The sequence below is a fragment of the Copadichromis virginalis genome, linkage group LG6 (genome assembly GCF_057382275.1).
Source record: "Copadichromis virginalis isolate Kocher_CV1m ecotype Utaka linkage group LG6, C_Virginalis_male_GT1.1, whole genome shotgun sequence".
Taxonomy (NCBI): domain Eukaryota; kingdom Metazoa; phylum Chordata; class Actinopteri; order Cichliformes; family Cichlidae; genus Copadichromis; species Copadichromis virginalis.
Genome location: NC_140623.1, coordinates 13819083 through 13842470, shown reverse-complemented (window position 1 = coordinate 13842470; position 23388 = coordinate 13819083). Strand labels below are relative to the sequence as shown.

The following is a 23388-nucleotide window of genomic DNA, read 5'->3' as shown; positions in this document are numbered from 1 at the left end:
CTCTTCCCGTTAAAGGCGAGTTTTTCCTTCCCACTGTCGCCACGATCTTGATCGTGGCTCAAGAGTTGGCAGTTCGTCTTACAATTGGAAGGTTGCTGGTTCAAGCCCCGGCTCCAACAGTCGTTGTGTCCTTGGGCAAGACACTTCACCCGTTGCCTACTGGTCGCGCCAGTGTCCGGCAGCCTCGTCTCTGTCAGTGCGCTCCAGGGCAGCTGTGGCTACAATGTAGCTTGCCATCACCAGTGTGTGGATGACTGAATGTAGTGTAAAGTGCTTTGGGGTCCTTAGGGATTAAGTAAAGCGCTATACAAATACAGGCCATTTACCATGCCAAAGTGCTTGCTCATAGGAGGTCATATGATTGTTGGGTTTTTCCTCTGTATCTATTATTGTAGGATCTACTGTACAATATAAAGCACCTTGAGGCGACTATTGTTGTGATTTGGTGCTATATAAATAAAATTGAATTGAATTGAATTGAATTGAATTGAATTGAATTAGAGATCTAGCCCATACCTCTCAACCTCACACACCAAGTCAGGCTCCTTCCCCACCAGATAGGTGACATTCCAATTCGCTAGTCTTGGTAGCCGGGGATTGGTATGCCAGGGTCTCCACCCCTGGCCACCGCCCAAAACACATTGCACCTGGCCCCTACAGTTTCCCCTGTGTATGGTGGGCCTAGAGGAGTATGGGCCCATGCCCCCTTTTCAGGCTGTGCCCGGCCAGACCCAATGGACTAAGGCCTGGCCACCAGATGCTTGCCCTCAGGCACCCTTTGTGGGCTCCAGGGTGGGGCCCCAGTAACCCTGGATTACCCTGGCAGGGGTAGCTGTTCCCTAGTTCTTGCACACACAGGGGTTTTTGAATCTCTCTGTCTGGTCCTACATCCAGGGCCAATTTACCATGGGAGACCATATTAGGGGATAAAAAGCCCCAAAATACATAGCCCCTGGGATCCCTGGGACACTCAAACCCCTTCACCATGATAAGGTGAATGCAATAAAATTAATTACCTCTCAATTTTGTAGCTATGATAATGTGGAAAAAAAAGAGAGAGCGAGAGAGATGCCAGAAGGTCAACAAGCGTAATGGTGGTCTAAGGAGCTTGGAAAGAAAAGCGTCTATACTTCTTTAAGTTTCTTGAAGACGTTTCACCTCTCATCCAAGAAGTTTCTTCAGTTCTAGGGTCAAATGGAGAAGAGTCCCAGATTTAAGCCCTGTGGGAGTATTCCCCCAACGAGGGACAATGGACCCCCTAATGATCCTCTACCTAATCACATGTTAACTTTGACAACACTAACATCTAATTTAAAAACAGTAACAAAGTATTTGTATGTCTACTTCAGGTTTAGTGAAATTCCGGTCTGAAAAGTTCTTCACCCATTTTTCCTGTCTGTCCTCAGGTGTGTGTTCTTCTCTGAGGAGTGAATGTTTTTGATAGCAAAGTGGCTGTGCCATGGGCTCCCCGGTGTCACCTATTGTAGCCAACCTTTACATGGAGGAAGTGGAAAGAAAGGCTCTTGGCTCTTTTAAAGGGAAAGTACCTAACGACTGGTACAGATATGTAGACAACGCCTGGGTCAAAATCAAAACAGAAGAAGTCAAATCCTTCACTGCTCACATTAACACTGTGGATAAAAACATCAAGTTCACCAGGGAAGACACAAAGGACAACTGGTTGCCTTTCCTGGACTGTTTTGTGTGCATTGAAGAGAGTGGAAACCTCAACAATGAAGTTTACCGGCAGCTCACACACATGGACCAGTACCTCCTCTTTGACTCCCACCACCTTCTGGAACACAAAATTGGAGTAATCAGGACCCTACAAAACCGGGCAGAAAATGTTTACTCTAAGCTGAAGGGAAAAGAAGGAACACACACATGTAAAGGAAGCACTTAAAACATCCTAATTGGGCTTTCAGCAAGTCAGCAAAGAGGCACAGAAATAAAGCTCAGACACCAGCTAGGGAGGATAAGAAAAACAAATGCAACAACATTGTCATCCCCTATGTAGCTGGTGTATCAGAAAAACTCAGGAGGGTTTTCTCCAAGCACGACATCCCAGTTTACTTCAGACCCAGCAACAGGCTCAGACAGAAACTGGTTCATCCCAAAGACAAAACTCCTAAACACAAACTTAATAATGTAGTGTATACTGTACAGTGTAGCGAGGAATGCCCAGACATCTACATTGGAGAGACCAAACAGCCACTTCATAAACGCATGGCACAACATAGAAGAGCCACCTCCACAGGACAAGACTCGGCTGTCCATCTGCATCTAAAGTACAAAGGTCACTCTTTCGAGAATGCCAATGTACACATTTTGGACAAAGAAGACAGATGGTTTGAAAGAGGGGTAAAAGAAGCCATTTATGTCGACTGTGAGCGACCATCTTTGAACAGAGGCGGTGGCTTACGACACCAACTGTCTGCCATCTATAATCCAGTTTTGAGATCCCTTCCCAGACGCCTTAACGCCCACTCACATCCTGGGCCATCTGACCTCAGGAAATCACATGATAGGGTGGTACCAGGTTTCACAATGAGCTCACCCGAAACCTTGGCTGATTGTGACCAACACCTGTTTTCACACCTTGGCTCAGGCGATTAGGTAGAGGATCATTAGGGGGTCCATTGTCCCTCATGGGGGGGGGGGGACACTCACACAGGGCTTAAATCTGGGACCATTTGACCCTAGAACGGAAGAAGCTTCTCAGATGAGAGGTGAAACATATTCAAGAAACTTAAAGAAGTCCAGACACTTTTCTTTCCAAGCTCCTTAGACTACGATGACCTGGATGACTGAGAACCTTCACAGACAAGAGTAATAGTGTTTAACCTGTTGGATTGTTTCATTTCCTGTAAGTCATTTGAATGCCAAGAATTTAGCTGATGTATTGCCTCGGGTGAATGTGAAATGTCATTTTCTTTTTCTTATATGAGAGAGTCTTTCCAGCTCCGTGACAATACAGTTCTTTCTTTTTTACTGTCACCATGTCTTGTGCACCTTCTGATTTTCACATAAAGATCACAAAAATATTTTTTAACAAAAATATAGTATTGGGAATCAAAACTCATATCATGTTATCATGTATTTATAATGTGTGATCAAAATGCTAATTTTCTTGTTTTTAAGTAATAAAGCATTATTTTTCAGAGCTCCAAAATCACAAATATGTTTGTGTTCATGGCATGCTGTTTCTCAGCATCCATGCTTTATGTGTTAAAAAACAAAACAAAAACTGTCGCGGGAAGGTCACATGACCTGGGACAAAGAATAAAAGTGCTGTTGCCTGAACAGTCACAGGACATCCTCAGATGATACCCTCACCATCTCCATCTCTTGACACATTCACTGCTGAGGTTTAAACAGGTAATCTGATGTTTTTTATTTAAAAAATATTTAACATATATTTTAAATCAAATCAAAGAATATCTTATATTATTTACAGTAAACTTATGAATGATCCTGCTGATTTTTTGCCACCTCAGGCTGAACAAATTAATTTAATAAATTTATCTAAATTACTGATTGTGTGTGAAGTATGCTAACATAACTAGCAGAAACACATTAAATGTTGGTACTACGCAACCAATGCCAAACATCATTTTGATTTGTTAGCACAGGTAAATAAATATAAATATAAATAAATATCACAAATGTAGCTTTTTGAGCTGTTGATCTAATGAAACAAGCCTTTCAATGGAATGATGGACCCTTTCAACATGGAATGCAGTATTCTGAGTATATATAAGATAAGATAAGATAAGATAAGATAAAACTTTATTAATCCCTCGGGTGGGTTCCTCTGTGAAATTCGGTTTCCAATTGCACAGCACCGACAGAAGTTACAGAACGTGAGCAGAATATTATATACATACACATATATCAATACAGAGACATATATAAATAAAATATATAAAAGGGATAAATAGAATAAATAGAAATAAGAATACAAGGGAATTGCACATTTCAAGTATTGAAGTCTATTGCACCGTTGACTATTAACAAAACGTATTGCACAGTGAAGTGAAGAGGCACTTGTTCCCCCCTCCTTTGTCCCCCTGTTTCCCCTCCCTCTCCCCTCCAGAGAGGAGTTAAACAGTCTGATGGCGTGTGGGACAAAGGAGATTTTAAGTCTGTTCGTTCTTGTCTTTGGGAAAAGCAACCTGTCACTGAACAGACTCCTCTGGTTGTTTATGGCCGTGTGCAGAGGATGCCCAGCATTGTCCATAATGTCCAGCAGTTTTTTTAGTGTCCTTTTCTCTGCCACTGTCACCAGAGTGTCCAGCTTCATGCCGACCACAGAGCTAGCCCTCCTGATCAGTTTCTCCAGCCTGCATGAGTCCTTCTTTGCTGTGCTGCTCCCCCAGCACACCACAGCATAGAAAAGTACTCCAGCAACCACTGACTGGTAAAACATCCTCAGGAGCTTCCTGCAGATGTTAAAAGACCTCAGCCTCCTGAGGAAGTACAGTCAGCTTTGGGCTTTTTTATACAGGTGCTCTGTGTTGCATGACCAGTGCAGTTTGTTGTCCACCCACAGCCCGAGGTACTTGTACTTGTTGACCACCTCCACCTCCTCCCCCTCTATCTGAACCGGCAGTGGACCTTCTCTGGACCTCCCTAAGTCCACAACCAGTTCCTTGGTCTTTGAGGTGTTGAGTTGCAGGTGGTTTGTGTGACTCCATGTGACGAAGTTCCTCACCAGACTTCTGTACTCCTCTTCCTGATTATCCCAGATACACCCCATGATGGCTGTGTCATCTGCAAACTTCTGAATATGGCATAATTCAGAGATGTAGCAGAAGTCAGAGGTGTACAGGGTGAAGAGAAGAGGGGACAGCACAGTTCCCGGTGGTGCTCCTGTGCTGCTGACCACAGTGTCAGACATGATGTCCTTCAGCCTGACGTACTGTGGTCTGTCAGTTGTTAGTGATTGTTAAAAAACAAACAAACAAAAAACCAGCGGCATATTAATTAATATTTAAAATAATCACTAGAAGCCATCCTATATATTATGACAATGTGAATAGCCTCTTCACCTCACTGTGCAATACCTTTGTGCAATACTTTTGTAAATAGTCAATGGTGCAAATAGACCTCAATACTTGAAATGTGCAATTCACTTGTATTTTTATTTTTATTCCTATTTATTCTATTTATCCCCTTCATATATTTTATTTATATTTGTCTCTGTATTTATATATGTGTGTGTGTGTGTGTGTGTGTGTGTGTGTGTGTGTGTATAACATTCTGTAACTGTAACTTCTGTCGGTGCTGTGCTTTTGGAAACCGAATTTCCCAGAGGAACCCACCCGAGGGATTAATAAAGTTCTATCTTATCTTATCTTATCTTAGCCGGGTCATATCTACTTAAGAGAGATGAATGATTAAAAAAACCCCAAATAAAACAAAAATAGTATTTCTTGCATTTTCTTTTTGATACATTATATTACAGCTTAAAATAAAGCAACTGTTCTCCCTTCTCCCAGCCATGCTCTCCTTTTCAACTCCCACCACTCTCTACCTGAGCCTCCTCCTCCTCTTTCTGTTGTGCCTCTCCCCTGCTCTTTCTTGTCAGACTGGGACTCAGAGCCAGTGTATGTCTGCTCCCTTTGTGCCTGGTTATGACCTGGCAGGGGAGGGCTTTGATGTTGTTACACTTAAGCGAAAAGGAGCTTATGTGATTGATGTGAAGACCTACCTCACTCCAAGAAAAACCTGTACACTCTGCACCAACCCTCATAAAGGCGGCCAACTGCAGAAAGTAACTAAATATTATAGTAATTAATAAAAAACATGTCAAAAATTACTTTGGCATACCATTAACATGCTAAACCTGTTATTAATTATATTTCCAGCTACCAGTCTCTACTTTGGACTGGCGTACATTCAACCGCTGCAGTTTTCGTCTCGAGGACAGTGAACACACCTCCATCAGGTATTCTAGGACTTAGAAACATAATCACTCATTGTGCCCTGACAGGTTTCATACATTACTTTACATATTCATAGATGTCATCCCACCCACATGGCATACATTAATTAATTTGATCAAACAATCATTTAATAATTGCAAATCATTTTTTCCTACTGGAATATTTTGGGGAATTAAGCAAAATAATTTCTCTACAGTTCACTGGTCAGCACATACACCGACCAGAGCAGCATCGACTGGAAGGTAGGAAACATTCATGTTGAGTGAAACATGTATATAATGTTACTATTACTGCAAACTGTTGATCTAGTCCTGTAATCATTCCTAGCTCCATGTTTTAAAAAGTCCTATGACTGAGCATTGTAAGGACATTATTTAAAGAAAAAAAGAGAAGAGAAATACAGTAACAAGGCATATAAACATCATACAGTGTGGAACCCCTCTGTTTATTGAGGAAAATCATCCCACTTTTGCTTTAATATGTAGCTCTAGGTAAGAAAGAATTGCCTGCAATAACATACACACACACCACGCACAGTAATACACAGTAACAGAAGGTTGTGAGAACAGTGTCTATGTATAACCTATAAAAGTAACGAGAAGGTGTTCTAACTTGTAGAAGGATCTTAAAAAAGAAACATTTCGTTTTCCCAAAAATCCCATTTCCTTGTCAGGTGTTTCTCAAGAGTCCTTAGAGTGAGACTAGTACTTCTCCTAGTTTTTTGTTTTTTTTATAACAATCAATAATTTAAATGCTATGACTATAATTCCCTCGAAGCAAGGCAGACGCAAGGGGTTTTCCGTCACTGGTTTATTTGAAGACTTCTCTCCAAAGTCACCGTGAAAACTACACACCATTAACAAAATAAAAACTCAATGTAAGACACAGCACCTAAAATAACACTGTACAACAAAACGAGATATATCAATAAATACCTCGTTGGCTGCATGCTGCAAAAAGGGAATTAGTCACCATTCTTCTGAAGTTTCCTTATAAGTGTGTATTTAAAGCCCATTCCACTTAGTGTGACTTTCACTAAAGAACGGCCTCATTCTTGCTCCGTGCTTACAGGTGGTTTTCTCCTTTTTTCTCCCAAAAAGGAAACAGCGCGACTTGTAAGCAAGCTTGACTTTCAAAATAAAAGCACAATAAGTTTAACTACATAAAATAGCATAGCATAAATAATGTAAAGCTTAAACAATTTACAACGATGACATGGACCTTGAGAAGATAAAGAAATAATTCAAATGATATAAACAATGTCATCATGCCAACAACAACATGACCATGCATTGTTTGGACATGGACAATAAGCTGGTCTAAGCTGGCACTACTTCCAAGAACTTTGCAACTTGTTCTCCAATGTGAGCCTTTCTCTTCTTTTTGTAAATATTCCTCTTGACTGTATATATTTCTCTTGTTTGTTATTTATTCCTGCTGTCTTATTACAGTGTTTCTCAAATGCTAAAACACATGTCACACAGCAAATTCAAAAGTGTTAAATGTGTTGGTGTTAATAGTCTTCTTGCAAAAGTAGAGTTAATTTTACTCTAAGCAGAGTCACATTCTTTTAATGTAACTCTGAGGTGTAAAATGATAGTAGTTAAAATCGCGTGTTAAAAATGAGTGTTTCTCTGTCAAATCTGGAGGTGTTACAATGGAAACATTAACTGTTGACCTCTTAACTCTGAACTCCTAGAGGGGCTATGACACCAATAGAGTAAATTCACAGACTCCGCCCCCAGCACGGCTCCAATCGAAGCTGAAGTGAAGCCGTTTCAGAACATTTTGCACTACATATTTGAGTTGTTTGCCATGCTTGGTAAGTCATTTTTTCAAAGATTGTTTCAATTATTATTATGAGCTTTTACTTCTGTGGCTCTTTGGAGTTGAGACAAAGCTGTGTGAAAGGCATTAGTCATGTTGCTCGGTGATAGCATAACATTCTGCTTTAGCTAGCTGAAAGGTATTGTTTGCAGGCAAATACCACAGCCTTGAAAAAAAGCTTGCATGTGAATTTTCAGTCAAACTTTTGGTCAAATACACCTAAAACAATGTGTAGAATGTGAAATGTTGGTATAATGGTGCTACTTGAAGCCTGAAAACGATCGCCCATAAAAAACAAAAAAACAAAAAAAACCCCAAACACGAGCAAACAGCAGTAGCAGGCGTCCTGACTGGGTTCTACGTTAGCATAGATCCCTCCAGAGTTTTGTGCACACGGTTTAAGTAAAAATTAAAAAGGTTGAGGTTTTACATTTAGTTCAGTATTACCTGTTGCCTGCGTCCTTGTCTTTTGGGAAAATACTTTACACAAGTAATGGCTCAAAAAGGATTCCTTTTCTTTTTACTGTGCTGCAATTGTTTACTGGATTATTTGTGCCATTAATTAGTGTCAACTAATTTTTATTCAATCTCCGCACAGGATATGCTTGTGAAGATGGAATATGGGGGAGAGCAGAAGTGCGTTGAAGTTCCACAAAGGGATGAATGAAGGACATACATATTGTATCGAAGAAATAAGTGATGAGAATGCTGTTATTTGCATTTACCATGTCAGACCTTTTGATAAACAAAATTCTAATGAAAGTGAGAACATGTATACTGTTACATCTTTCAGAAAATGTTTTGAAATTGTGGTGCACAATTCAGAATAAATGTTTTTCAAAAACCACTGCATCTTTTTAGTAAATGTTTATTTCCAAAAGAAATTTCTAGAAGTTCAGAACAGTAAAATTCCCGCTTTTTAGAATGACTTAGAAGATAACTCTTACGTAATTAAACTAAAATACTCTTTGAGAGTTAATATATAAACTCTTAACACCAAGTGTTAAATTATCAACTCGCAAATTGGGAAAAACGCCCTGGAATGGCGAATCCATCCCTGGAAGGCCTCCACTGGGATGTCAGCACAGGCCAGCTCCATTGCCCGTACGAGGTTCTCTCTTGTGTATGGCTGTCTGTCATACACCTTCCATCTCCATGATGAGAAGAACTCCTCTATAGGGTTCAGGAAAGGGGAGTAGGGTGGCAGACAGACGTTTAAAAAGTGGTCACTGTTGGTGGTGAACCACTCTCTGATTTGGTGTGTTTTGTGGAAGCGGACGTTGTCCCAAATGATCACATACATGTGATGTGCTAGCCTAGGATGGTGTTGTTGACGGTCCAGGAGGATGTCTTTTAGCTCATCTAGGAAGGTGAGGAGACGTTGTTTGTTGTAAGACCCAAGGACAGCATGCCGGTGGACAAGCCCCTCCGTACCCATAGCTGCACAAAGAGTAATATTACCCCCGTTGGCCAGGAACCTCAGTGATGGCTCTTTGGCCAATGATGTTACGGCCTCTTCGCCTTCGTTTCTGGAGGTTGAAGCCAGCCTCATCCAGGAAGAGGTACTCATGGGGTCTGGCCATCGCGTCCAACTGCATTATCCTCTGTGAACATGGAAAAGCATACAGGTGTTTAGAACGGTCAATCAGGTAGCACAGTATTGTCCAGAAGTAATGTAGGCCACTAAGCAACACAGTATGTCCACTAACTGTACTGTGGACATGGATGTATACGTACTTGCACATACTCGTAACGTTGTTCTATGTGTCGCGCAGAGTTGCGCTCAAAGGGAACCCTGTAGACCTGTTTCATCCTCATCTGTTGGCGCCGGAGAACTCGGTCTATTGTGGACAGCATCAATGTTCTCAAAGTTTACATTATCTGCAATGACTTTGTCTCTGATCTCTCGGAGTCTAATGCAGTTGTTCTCACGGACCATATCTGCAATGAGGGTTTCTTGTGCCGCTGTGAATATGGCAACCCTCCCACCTCTATGTGGCATTCTTTCAGCTCTAAAGAAAGAAACATGTGTTGTCAATTGACTGATTTATATGTAAAACTACTGTACATGTAAAGTAACAGACCACTTTCACAGGCCTGTAAAACTGTAGTGTGACAAAGAAAGCAATAGCGTACTATACCTGTTGTGTTGTCTAAATGCCTTGATAATGGTGGCCACAGTGAACCTACTCAGATTTGGATGTACTCTTCGTCCCGCTTCAGCCATTGTCATGCCATGGACAATGACATGATCAATTACTGTTGCTCGCATATCATCTGTTATGATGGTGCGAGGTTGTCTTCTTCTCCCACCTGGACCTTCTCCTCTCTCTTGTTGGCCTCCTTCTCTTCCTCCTCTACTCCGAACTCCTCTTCTTCTTAGGCCTTCACCTCTTCCTCCTCTGATCTCAACCCCTCTTCCTCTTTGGCCTGCAGCTCTTCTCCTTCCGCACGCTCGAATGCCTTCATCCATTGTGATTGTTTGGCATCTTCACCAAACTATGCTTTTATAGGTGGGGTCACATCATTAGCAACAGGTGTCTTCAATTTTGAGTCGTTGTGTGTAGTGACTGACGCCAGGTGTGTTCCCTGTGTTCAAAGATTGGTGACTGTGGCAAGCATTTTGCATCACATGGGCTTTCATTTGTGAATATGAGCAGAGTTGTTTTGCAACATGTGTTTTAGCAAGGACAAATGTGTTTAGATTTATGAGTACAGAGGGTTGTGTTTTGTGAATTGTGTCTTCATGTGACATGTGTTTATGGTACTGGAATATGGTGGCTACATTTAGTAAATGTGTTTAGACTACTGGTCATTTGGGTTACAGGATTGGCTTTTGTGTTTTAACATTTGAGAAAAACTGTATTTATATTTTATTTGTGCACAGTTGGTGTGGAGCACACACAATTTCATTGTACATTCTACAATGACAATAAAGGACTACACACCCATTGCTCAACAACTTGTTAATTACAAGTCAGTCACTGAGTGTCTGGTTTACAATCAGCACACTTCAAAATGAGACTTCATAAACCAACATATGACATCACAATAGCTACATGCATCTTTTATACTCTCTATGGTAACAAGCTTTTTAGCTGCTTTCAATTAAAGGTACTTTTAAGGCCTATTGCAAATAAAAGTTGAACAACAGGTGAGTTGTCATCTTAATTCAATGTGGTCCTATAATTCACTCACTAACAATCACACTTCAATCAAAATATAAATACGGAATTATTTCTGACATGTCTCACAAATCACATAATATTAGCTGCGCCAAATGACTGTTCTGGGGTTCAGACCATATTTTATAACAATATATCCAAAAACTGTCAAGATATTTCAGTCCTCAATAAATCTACTCACAGCAAAGTCTGTGGGTAATTTTCACACAAACTAGTGAGTTTTAAAAAATTAAATGCGGTTGATCGTTATTGTATATCAGTGAAATATTGAATTAATGATATCACCATTAATATGTTGGGGGGTTAGGGTTAGGGTTAGTTAATATTGCAAATTAGAAAAAGTATAGTATAGTATGCTAGTTCCAATTAAAAACAGTTGTTTACAAAGGCAACAGAAATCAGTTAATATTTAGCAAGTATAATATATTTACCATGACCACACCTTACATTATCATGCTAAAATGTGCTTTAGCATTCAATATAAAAGTACAGCTGACAGCCATTTTAATGTTTTGGCTGCTAGTTTCAAGGAAATATCTATTATGCTGGGAAATCACGTAGCTCATGCCTTCATTTCTCTTAGGTTGGACTGGATATTGAGAAGCTTGGCAACCTGGAGTTTGGAGGAACAAGATCTACAGCATACAACTTTGCTGTAACCAAGAAGAGAGAGGACCGCTACACCTTCAGCACACATATAATCACCTGTAAACATTATAGGTAGAGTTTAAAGACTACTACAACATCTAATTTTTTAAATTTAAGTTTGATGTCTATTAATCTGTATTTTTTTTGTGTGTTTAGTTACCGTGTGTCCAACAGCCCTCCTCTCAGTGCTGAGTTCAGTAAAGATGTGGCCAGACTCCCAGCTACCTACAGCAATGCAACCAAAGCCCAGTACAGACACTTCATAGACACATACGGCACACATTATATTCGCCAGGTGATAAAATTAATATACACATCCCTTTAATTTTTTTTATACCATTCAGAAGTCATTAAACCCATCCATCCATCCATCCATCCATCCATCCATCCATCCATCCATCCATCCATCTTCATCCGCTTTATCCGGGGCAGCAGCCTAAGCAAAGAGGCCCAGACCTCCCTCTCCCCAGCCACCTCCTCCAGCTTATCCGGGGGAATACCAAGGCGTTCCCAGGCCAGCCGAGAGATATAATCTCTCCAGCGTATCCTGGGTCTGCCCCGGGGCCTCCTCCCGGTGGGACATGCCTGGAACACCTCACCCAGGAGGCGCCCAGGGGGCATCCTTGTCAGATGCCCGAACCACCTCAGCTGGCTCCTTTCGATGTGGAGCAGCAGCTGCTCTACTCTGAGCCCCTCCCGGATGGCCGAACTTCTCACCCTATCTCTAAGGGAGAGGCTAGCCACCCTTCGGAGGAAGCTCATTTCTGCCACTTGTATCCGCGATCTCGTTCTTTCGGTCACTACCCACAGCTCGTGGCCATAGGTGAGGGTAGGGACGTAGATCGACCGGTAAATTGAGAGCTTCGCTTTTACACTCAGCTCCCTCTTCACCACGATGGACCGGTGCAGCGTCTGCATTACTGCAGCTGCAGCCCCAATCCGTCTGTCGATCTCCGGCTCCCTTCTCCCATCACTCGTGAACAAGACCCCGAGATACTTGAACTCCTCCACTTGGGGCAGGAACTCATCCCCGACCCGGAGTGGGCACTCCACCCTTTTCCGGCTGAGAACCATGGCCTCAGATTTGGAGGTGCTGATCCTCATTCCCGCTGCTTCACACTCGGCTGCGAACCGTTACAGTGCGAGCTGGAGGCCCTCACCCGATGAAGCCAACAGAACCACATCATCTGCAAAAATCAGAGATGAGATTCTGAGGCCACCAAAGCGAAAGCCCTCCGCCACTTGGCTGCGCCTAGAAATCCTGTCCATAAAAATTATGAACAGAACCGGAGACAAAGGGCAGCCCTGGCGGAGCCCATCACCCATCGTGAACGAGTCCGACTTATTGCCGGCAATGCGAACCAAGCTCTTGCAACGGTTGTATAGGGATCGAATGGCCCGTAGCAATGGGCCAGACACCCCATACTCCCGCAACACCTCCCACAGGACACCCCGAGGGACACGGTCGAATGCCTTCTCCAAGTCCACAAAACACATGTAGACTGGTTGGGCAAATTCCCATGCACCCTCAAGTATCCTGGAGAGGATAAAGAGCTGGTCCAGGACGAAAACCGCATTGTTCCTCCTGTATCCGAGGTTCGACTAGCGGACGTGATCCCCCTGTAGTTGGAACACACCCTCCGGTCCCCTTTCTTAAAGATGGGGATCACCACCCCGGTCTGCCAGTCCACAGGTACTGCCCCTGATCTCCACGCAACATTGCAGAGGCGTGTCAACCAGGACAGCCCTACAACGTCCAGAGCCTTCAGGAACTCGGGGCGGACCTCATCAACACCAGGGGCTCTGCCACCAAGGAGTTGTTTAACTGCCTCAGTGACCTCGCCCCCGGAAATTGGCGGGTCATTCCCCTCATCCCCAGACTCTGCTTCCTCCTCGGAAGACGTGTCAGTGGGATTAAGGAGGTCCTCGAAGTATCCCTTCCACCGCCTGACAATCTTCTCAGTCAACGTCAGCAGCGCTCCGCCAGCACTATACACAGTGCAGGTAGAGCACCGCTTTCCCCTCCTGAGATGCCTCACGGTTTGCCAGAATCTCTTCGAGGCAGTCCGAAAGTCTTTTTCCATGGCCTCTCCGAACTCCTCCCACACCCGAGTTTTTGCTTCAGCCACTGCCCGAGCCGCATTCCGCTTGGCCTGTCGATACCTGTCAGCTGCCTCGGGAGTCCCACAGGCTAACCAAGCCCGATAGGACTCCTTCTTCAGCCTGGTGGCTCCCTTCACCTCTGGTGTCCACCATTTGGTTCGGGGATTACCACCACGGCAGGCACCAACCACCTTGTGGCCGCAGCTCAATGCAGCAGCTTCGGCAATGGAGACGCTGAACATGGTCCATTCGGACTCAATGTCCCCAGTCTCCCTCGGAATGCTGTTGAAGCTCTGCCGGAGGTGTGCGTTGAAGATCTCGCGGACTGGGTCCTCTGCTAGACGTTCCCAGCACACCCTCACTACGCGTTTAGGTGCACCAGGTCTGTCCAGCGTCCTCCTGCGCCACCTGATCCAACTCACCACCAGGTGGTGATCAGTTGACAGCTCAGCCCCTCTCTTTACCCGAGTGTCCAGAACATATGGTCGCAGGTCTGCTGATACGATTACAAAATCGATCATCGACCTACGGCCTAGAGCGTCCTGGTGCCACGTGCACTTATGGACACTCTTATGTTCGAACAGGGTGTTCGTTATGGCCAAACTGTGATTAGCACAGAAGTCCAATAACAAAGCACCGCTCGGGTTCAGATCAGGGAGGCCGTTCCTCCCCGTTCGAGGTCTCGCTGTCGTTACCCACGTGAGCATTGAAGTCTCCCAGCAGGATAACAGAGTCTCCAGGCGGAGCACCCTCCAGCACCCCCCCAGGGACTCTAAGAAGGCTGGGTACTCTGAACTGCCACTCGGTGCATAAGCGCATATGACAGTCAGGACCCGTTCCCCGACCCTAAGGCGCAGGGAACAAACCCTCTCGTCCACCGGGAAAAACCCCAACGTACCGGCAGCAAGCCGAGGGGATATTAGAATACCCACCCCAGCCCGCCGCCTCTCACCAGGGGCAACTCCAGACTGAGACAGAGTCCAGCCCCTCTCCAGGAGACCGGTTCCAGAGCCCAAGCCATGTGTAGAGGTGAGCCCGACTATATCTAGCCGGTACCTCTCAACCTCACGCACTAACTCAGGCTCCTTCCCCACCAGAGAGGTGACATTCCATGTCCCTATTGCCAGTCTTGGCAGCCGGGGGTCAGTCCGCCAGGGCCTCCGCTCCTGGCCGCCACCCGGCACACAATGCACCCGACCCCTATGGCGCCTCCTGCGGGTGGTGGGCCTGCGGGAGGATGGGCCCATGTCTCCTCTTCGAGCTGTGCCCGGCCGGGCCCCATGGACTAAACCCTTTTTTAAAAATGTTTAATAAATGTTTTTTCAGGTTGATCTTGGAGGGCAGTTCAGGCGAGTCACGTCTACACGTACCTGCTTGTCCAGTCTGAATCATCTTACTTCATCCCAGGTATGTGTAGCACATATATCTGGTTAAAGCAGTGAACATATGTACATACACTTTGTACCAACAAAAGCAATATCCAGTGTTACCTCCTTTCACACAGGTACACGACTGCTTGTCATTGGGTGTCAAGGTAGGCCTGGGGAATGTTAATCTGGGTCCTTCTTTTAACTTATGCGCCTCAGTCCTAAACAACCAAGGTGTCTCTGTTATGTACGCCTCTGGTCTTCACGGTCATTATTCAGAAGTGGTAGGAGGCAGAGGCTGGACTGGGGAGTTTTCACTCACCAGAAATGACTCACTGGGCTACCAGAATTGGCTAAAAACCCTCATAGATCAACCTGATGTGGTTTGCTACTCTCTAAGACCACTGTATGAACTGGTGCAAACGTCAGCACGGAATAAAGGACTAAAGGCTGCAATAGAGCAGTACTTAAAAGACAACAGCATCAGTCGATCAAACACACAGTCGTACTGTAGCAGCAGTGGTCCCAACCTGGATTCCAACTGTTGTCCTAAAGAGATTCAGAAAGGAACACTAAGGATAACAATGATCCAAGCCTCTGGTCTGAAAGGAGATTTTTGGGACAAGACTGACGGGTGAGTAGTGAACAAGATAAGCTTCAAAGGAAAGCCACTGTAAACATAACAGATGAATCATAGACATTAACACAAGGAGGGATATTATACCCCTTATGTCAAACAGAGTGATTTGTGGCCCCAATAAATGATTTGTGACCCTAGGAAGTAATAAAGGAAGTAATAAAACATATGGTACCCATAAAATTATTATATTCATGAAAATTATGATATTCATAAATTTGTGATATTCATCAAAATATGCTAGTTCATAGTTCATTAATTTTTCCCCAAAAATAAATGATTTGATTATTAAAAAAAAGTTTTTTATATCAAATAGCATCCTTTATTTTTAAGCATAAAAAGTTTTTACTTTTTATGCTCTTTGAGCGAGGGTTTATGTGGGTTAAAACGGCATGTAAAACCTTATTCACACTTGCCACCTGCTCCCCCTCCTCGCTTTCTTCCTGCTGGTAGTCGCGCTCATCATGTGATCTCTCACTCTGTCCCTCTTCACGCACAGCGGGGAGCCTTAGTGTTATTTGCTTGCTTTCATCTACTTTTTGTCTCTCTAGTATGAGATACTTTTGTAAAAGCATGTTATACTTTTTTTATTTTCTCATCGGGGTTTAGACCCTGAGTCTCCAATACACGTCTCATTTGACTGTCCAGTTCATCCTCGGCTTTGTATCTGATGCTTGGTCGAGAAGCATTTGCATGCGTTTCATGTAAGCATTTGATCTGCTCAGGCGAGATCAGATACATTTTCTGCATTTTTATTTGCGAATGGCGCCTATAGCTAAATCAGCTACGATGGGTAAGACTGTTGTGAGTAGTGGTAAGAGGAAGCCGCCTTTTTGAGTCATTACCTTCTTTTTCTTCCTGACACGTCACGTCTGTTGGCCATTTGTCTGATTTTCTCTTATGTCATTTCAACTTCTTATGTTGGCATTGTGTGATTGGAATATTTCCACACAGCTGTTCTGACGGTAGTATCCCGGATCTCAGTCTGAGTTGCTCTGGAGAGGTGGGGGTTAAACCTATCAATAAATATCCGTGTGGTTCTCTCGTGGCTTCTTCAAAACTCTCCAAGATGAAATGCAGACGTCCTGGACATATTTGTCTAGCTAGTGTATTAACTTGTAATTTATCGTGAGGTTTTTAAATAACACTGTTCAGACTGATCGTCCTGCTGTGTTTACCTTGTAGAAACACATTTTGGCTCAACATCATCACACTCATATTTTTATGGTGTCTGTACTGTGTGAAAATCCGGACCACTTTTGGATGATTTGCTGCTTGAAAAATAACATCATCCAGTACAATGAGATGACTCTGGTGTGAGGGAAACAAGCTCTCATCGTCAAAAGAATCAGGGAGACCTTCAATGAATTTAATGCTTTTATTTTTCTCTTGAAGCTCAGAATACAGAGGCTGAAAGGATGTATAAACCCACACAACATTGTCAACAAACTTGTTCGAAACGTACACAATTTTCCAATACAGATTTCACGAAAAAGGTCTTTCCCCTCTTGGTTGTTCATTTCAGCACAAGTGCGACAGAGAAGCTTGCCTGACTTTGTTTTATAGGGTAAAACGGGAAAATAGAGTCCTCTGGGTGGGTATACAACCGCTTTGATAAACCCAAAGTAGTTTTTAGGGTGCTGAAAATTTCGAAAAATTACTTGAGGATGGCCTAAGGGGTAACGACAGGTGCTATTTACAAACGGATACAACGAGGTGACATCCACATAACTAATTTTCTCACCAGGCGCTACACTGCAACGCAACTGTGCTGGGCTTGTACGGCCTCCGAAGAGGGCATGGCGAGGATTCAAAGGCTCTGGTGGATCATAACGTCTGAGGAAGTTGATTACACTCTCATCAGTACGTTTTAACTTGGTCCACTCATGCTGCCAGATTATAACAGGACACACATTATGTTCAGCTCTCAATCTAGCGAGCCTGTCTTGAGCGGCAATGTTACTGTCTGAAAAAGAGGCCCCTAACAGAGGGTTAACATCGGCCTGATTTGAAAAACACGTAACACACCCATGGAAGTAGCAACCCAAAAATTCCCACAGGTATGTTTTACCGTTAATCTGACCATACCCATCCACATAATAACTAGTGAGCTGTTTTTCCCCTTGATTGAGTGCATGTCTGATAAAAACACCTTGTGTGTAAGAGAGATATTCGAGCCATTGAATTGAGGATGAGGAAAATGATTTGACCTGATTATGGTAATATAGAGGGCACGGTATTGCTAAAGAATTCATTGGCATGAAGTTTGTTAAATAGGTTTTAGGCACGCGCTAGCAAGGGTGTTGCGGCTGAAAGGATCTACTCCTGTCTCTTCAATAAATCCGTTTCTGAACAATGTGCAACCCCGAGCTAGAATTTCAACATCGTTTTCACAGTATAAAAGGGCCTCTTTCATGAAATTGAAGGTGCGGGAGCTGACTGAATCATACCATTTGTAAAATTCTTTCCTGCCCTGTGTTGTCATACGCTCGAGACTATAGGCGGAGGGGGAGGATAAGTGATGTTTGTTTCGAACTGAAACAATGGGGGGAAAGCCTTTAATGCTGTCTGAAAACCCCATTCCTTTTGGGATACCTGACAACGGCATCGGAAGGAAACAGCACGAGTCCATATAGCGCTGGTTTAAGTCTGTGTCTGTAAAGCTGATCAATTTCGAGCCTTGACTGATTAACTTTGGTTTTAAGCTTTGCTTAACCATAGCCCTGAGAATAATGTAAGCATCAAAACTCTTGGCATTATGAGCGATAAAGATAGATAGATAAAGATTTCTGCCAAGGCTGCTAAAGCCTGATTAAGCGCTATAAACGGATCGGATGAGGAAATGTTTTGTGTCAGACTCAGTTGAGAATGAGCCACGTCTGACTCTGTTTGGATCTCACCATGCTCAACACTCAAACATTGAGAGCTATTTTGCGAGACACTTTCACTAGGCGCTAATCGGGCTAGAGCTAAATTAAGCATTTCTAAAGGGTCATTATTATTATTATTGATCACATCAGGTTGCTCACCGCTTTGTGGAGGTGTATTCTGTGAATGAACAGTATTTTGATTTAACCTAGCTAACGCTAGAAGCAAGAAATGGGTCTGTAATATCATGTTCCTGGTTATCCATTTTTATTGAGTGACAAGAATATCTAAAAGCACAGTTGTTGAAAAAGTAAAGAAAAAAAAACAGCTTTTTATATGATGAGCGAATTAATTCAGCAATGAGACATACTGCTCGAAGAGCGATAGAAGCGAGCTGGTGTCGTCTGCGCTTTGTCCTTGTGCTCCTTATCCTTCTGGTCCTGCTGCTTGTTCTGTTGCTCCTGAGATGTTTAAGTAGACCTAATAATTTGAGGATAACCCCCCCCCCCAAAAAAAAAAAAACCAGTGAGTTATGTTAAATACAAAAGGATAGTTTTTATAAAATTAGAAAAAAAGTGAGAACATAGAGAGACTGACCGTGTTTAGCTCGCAAAAGCAGGCGCCGTGAATTTCGTCTGCCTGATGGGGGAGAAGAAGCGTTGGTGGGGATGGTGCTCCGGGAGCCAGGAGCGTGAGGACCGACCGCGGAGAGCAAATCTTGGCGGACAGACGAATATTTTTCCCCGAGGGTCGCGGGAGAGAAGAAGCGCCGGTGGGGATGGAGCTGTGGCCGGCAGAAGCGGGACGACCTAGCGCTAAGAACAGATCTCTCCCGATTGGACAGACGGATATTTTTCCCTCAGCGAGAGATCATAAAAATCGGACCTGTATGCGATTGGCTAACAGGGGTGCAAGGGGAGCCGCTCTTTTGTTATGTCATTGGCAGCGGGGCGAAGTTAGGCACGTCTCGGAGGCGGAGTTGGTCTCCAGCGCAAATTTCGAACGGAGAGCCCGAAATCATTAATAAGGAGAAGATATAGCGAGAGTAACAAGGGAAAAAATTGTGCGCTGGCTGCGGCTCAGTGCGAGGTAGAACTTAGGCTGTGCGCTGAATTTGAGATGGAGCTAGTAAGAGGGCTGGTTTGAAGAAAAAAGACTAAGGATTTTTTCAGGAGTTTTTACCCTGTTATCGAATATAAGTTTTGGGAATAGAGGGTTCCCCCTAACAAGTTATTCCTGGGGGGGTTTTTTGCGCGTGTTTTCGATAAAAATACGGAGGGTTTTTTCTGGAGGTTTCCTGCTTGTTTGCCTAAGGGTTGGGTGGGAGCCGCGGTGAGCTTATGCTTGGGGGGGATAGCGAGAGTTTTATCGAGTTATTCTAGGGGGGGGGGTTTGCTGTTGTTGTGCGTTTTTGGAGAAAGACGGAGGGTTTTTCAGGAGGTTTTTGCTGGGAGCCGCGGTGCGCTTATGCTTGGGGTGGTTTTTTGGGGGGGATCTCCAGCATTTGTGAATCGGACTTGGATTCTCATTTTCCTTGTTCAGATTAAACATATGCAAATAAATTGAAATAAAGTTTTCCAATGAGGGATGCAGCCTGTATCTCCCGCCATACTGAACGTTACAAAAACACAAGTTTAACTAAGCACTTTTACTCTGGTTTAACACACACACACAGACGAGCACGGGCCCAGACACAGGCACGCGCACAAGCGCGCACAGACACACTCGCACGGGGGGCGCGCGTGTGCGCACACACGCACTGACCCACCACCAGATGGCAGTTTTTAAGCATAAAGAGTAAAAAAAAAATTTAATGGCTTAAAAATGAAGAATGCTATTTGATATAAAAAAAAATCAAATCATTTATTTTTGGGGAAAAAATTAATGAGCTATGAACTAGCATATTTTGATGAATATCACAAATTTATGAATATCATAAATTTTATGAATATAATAATTTTATGGCTACCATATGTTTTATTACTTCCTTTATTACTTCCTAGGGTCACAAATCATTTATTGGGGCCACAAATCACTCTGTTTGACATAAGGGGTATAATATCCCTCCTAATACAGTAATGTTCTTTTTCCACATTTTGCCATTTCACAGATATGTTAAGATCCAGTTTCAATCGCAAAAATTCCAGACCAGTGTGATCGAATCTAACTCCCCCTCCTGGACCACCAATTACACTCTGGAAAATGTCAGTACAAAGCACTTCTATCTCACTTTTATCCACTACAACAAGTAAAACCAAGGACATTTTAAAAAGCTCTTTTTTTTCAAGATTTTGCATAATTATCTTCTCAGATAAAGAAAAGAATCACACTGTTATATCTTTATATTAAAGACAAATAATAATGAAGCACTGGTGAAATGCTATTTTTTCCTTCTGGAGTTTTTTTTTCTTTTAAATTATTATTGTAATAAAATGAAACATTACTTTAAATGGGCACAACATACATAATTTTATTTCACTTTGGTTTAACTTTGTCTGACTTTTTTTTAAAAAGGTGGAAACAAGCTTGCCTCTGATGATTGAAGTCTGGGACGAGGATGTGTTCTTTGATGACCACCTGGGATCGTGTATGAAGTACCTGACTCAAGGTACAAACACAATCAGATGCTCACTTCAAAAAGGCGGCACTGTTGAGGTCCAGTATACTCTGACATGTGACAGACACCTGACTGGATCCACCTGTAACCAATACCAACCATCTTCACAATGAAAACGCATTCTGGCTGGCACACACTATGGAAATGCTGGTAGCTTATCTTTAATCAAGTATCATGTCAGGTTGGGTGATAACATTCTTTATGTGCAATATATAAAGAATAATAATTGGGCACAAAATTAACACATACCATGCACTTAGAGTTACAGCTAATTTGATGTGTCATATAGTCTGAGGCAGACAGTCATCTTGTTTAATCCTCATTTGATTTTGGTGGTGGGTCCACATTCAAATCACTTTGTGTATTCATTAAAGACACTTGTGATTATTTTCTGAATTATGTGTAAAAATGGTCAGGCCTCTTCATAAGTATGATTACAAATGCATTCTTGTGTGTCATTCTTGCAAAAGCCTTCATAACATGCAAATATTTTATGTATATTTTTCAGTTCTTTGATTTGTAACAAGTATATAAAACATTAAGTTTAGCAATGCTTGCATGGGTCATATTTAGGGACTTAATGTATCATTTATAATAATGCTGATTATAAAGAAATAAATGTGAGTTCTGATTAATTGATATTTGGCTCATTAAACCTTTGGTGGTGTTTGAATGGCCGTAAATAACTTTTTTCTTTCTTTTTTTTGTAGACACCAAGACTAGAATAAATAAAAAGGCACCCCCAGGTGCCTTTGGCGGTGCAAAACGTTTCGTCGACATTGTGTTTGTTACAAACATACAGTACAGCACTTCAGAGTCATACTGCTAGCGATCAAAGATTTATGGAAATTTGACAAGCTGGAAGCATTCTGTACTGTACAGGAGACACGGCACGAGATTGATTGACATTGGTCTACAGCCAATCAGGACGCAGTGCACTGTGTCCTGAAATAAAATCCACAAAACAGCGAGGCCGCGAAAGGTGAACCGCGTTATAGCAAGGGACAACTGTAGTTTCAAATCGTATAAATAGCCAAAGCTCTGTTGAAAAGGGTTACTTTTTAGGGTTTAAACCATGATTGTAAAAATGAATATGCTGTACTGAAAAACACTGAATCTGGGAAGTGAGAGAAAAAAACTTATCCAAAAGGTTTACTGAGGTCATCAAGTGAGCAGAAGAATCCCTTCCTCACTGACTTTACAGTTTTTCTGAATTGCTAAAACACTAAATCCCATTGTGAAAACTAAACTGTCAACTATGAAAACTCATTCATCAAATCAATCTCACAGTTGCCAAAATCTTAAACATTATTCATCTGGTTAGGACACCATTTGTAACTCTGAATCTCCCATTTACCAAAACTCTAAACACATTCTCAAACACAAAACACATTTAGCAGTGTGGTGCACTTGTACCCAGAACGGTGCACACAGGCTACAGAAGTTAAACACAACTAACACACTGTTTTCATCATTTACACACTACCACTCAAAATTGAAAACCCATGTTGCAACCTCTTCTTCTGCTATTTGCTAGATTGAATACAGCTTCATCCACGAAGCTGTATTCATGAGGCCTAACCATTGAATCAAGCTCAAAGATTCTCTTTATACAACAAACTAATTTTAGTTCTGTAAATGAAATAGTATGATGTATATATGTGCTATCTATACAAGTATACTTACAGTTTTTTCTGAATGCTTAAACCCTAACTGTGATTCCTGTAGCACAATCTCTAAAACTATTCAGACTTATAGCAAAACCACTCACTGAGTTTGCAAAACTAAAAGCACAAAAACTGCTTTGCACTCAGTTTGCAATTTTGTAACACACACTTTGCAAAACTGTAGGCACAATTCACTGCACAACACTCAATTACCAAATTTCCAACACACTCCTAGCAAAAGTATACACATGTATGGCTATCATTAACACTAATTTGCCAACTGTCTGGCACACTTTCACATGTGAAAACTTTTTTAGATAATTAGTTCACTTTGCAATCAGCCTAAGCACTATAATACAGGTAAGCTGTGTGTGCGGAGTACAATGGAGGGAGCAGAAAGAGTGAGAGGTAGAGGAGGCCGAGGAAGAGGACGTGGAGGTGAAGAAGTAGGATGAAGAGGACGACAAGGACAAGGAGGAGCAAGAGGAAGACAAGGAGGGGGGAGAGGAAGATGAGGAGGG

General features: G+C 42.7%; 1 protein-coding gene and 2 pseudogenes across 2 annotated transcripts; 2 read left to right on the top strand and 1 right to left on the bottom strand.

Annotated features, from left to right (window-relative positions):
- The first annotated feature begins 672 nt into the window (after nucleotides 1–672).
- On the top strand, nucleotides 673–3502 carry LOC146707431 (uncharacterized; annotated as a pseudogene).
- On the top strand, nucleotides 3319–21839 carry LOC146707429 (perforin-1-like). Its single transcript, XM_085458774.1, has 10 exons — nucleotides 3319–3378; nucleotides 5502–5776; nucleotides 5871–5950; nucleotides 6145–6190; nucleotides 11544–11680; nucleotides 11765–11903; nucleotides 15038–15118; nucleotides 15216–15712; nucleotides 20694–20787; nucleotides 21098–21839. The coding sequence occupies exons 2-10, from the start codon at nucleotides 5504–5506 to the stop codon at nucleotides 21311–21313; spliced, it is 1563 nt and encodes a 520-aa protein (XP_085314900.1). The 5' UTR covers nucleotides 3319–3378; nucleotides 5502–5503; the 3' UTR covers nucleotides 21314–21839.
- LOC146707430 (uncharacterized) lies at nucleotides 8556–11587 on the bottom strand (annotated as a pseudogene). The gene is made up of 3 exons (XR_014920833.1): nucleotides 9917–11587; nucleotides 9513–9787; nucleotides 8556–9379 (listed from the first exon to the last, which is right to left on the bottom strand). The product of XR_014920833.1 is annotated as an uncharacterized LOC146707430 (transcript).
- Nucleotides 21840–23388: the final 1549 nt, after the last annotated feature.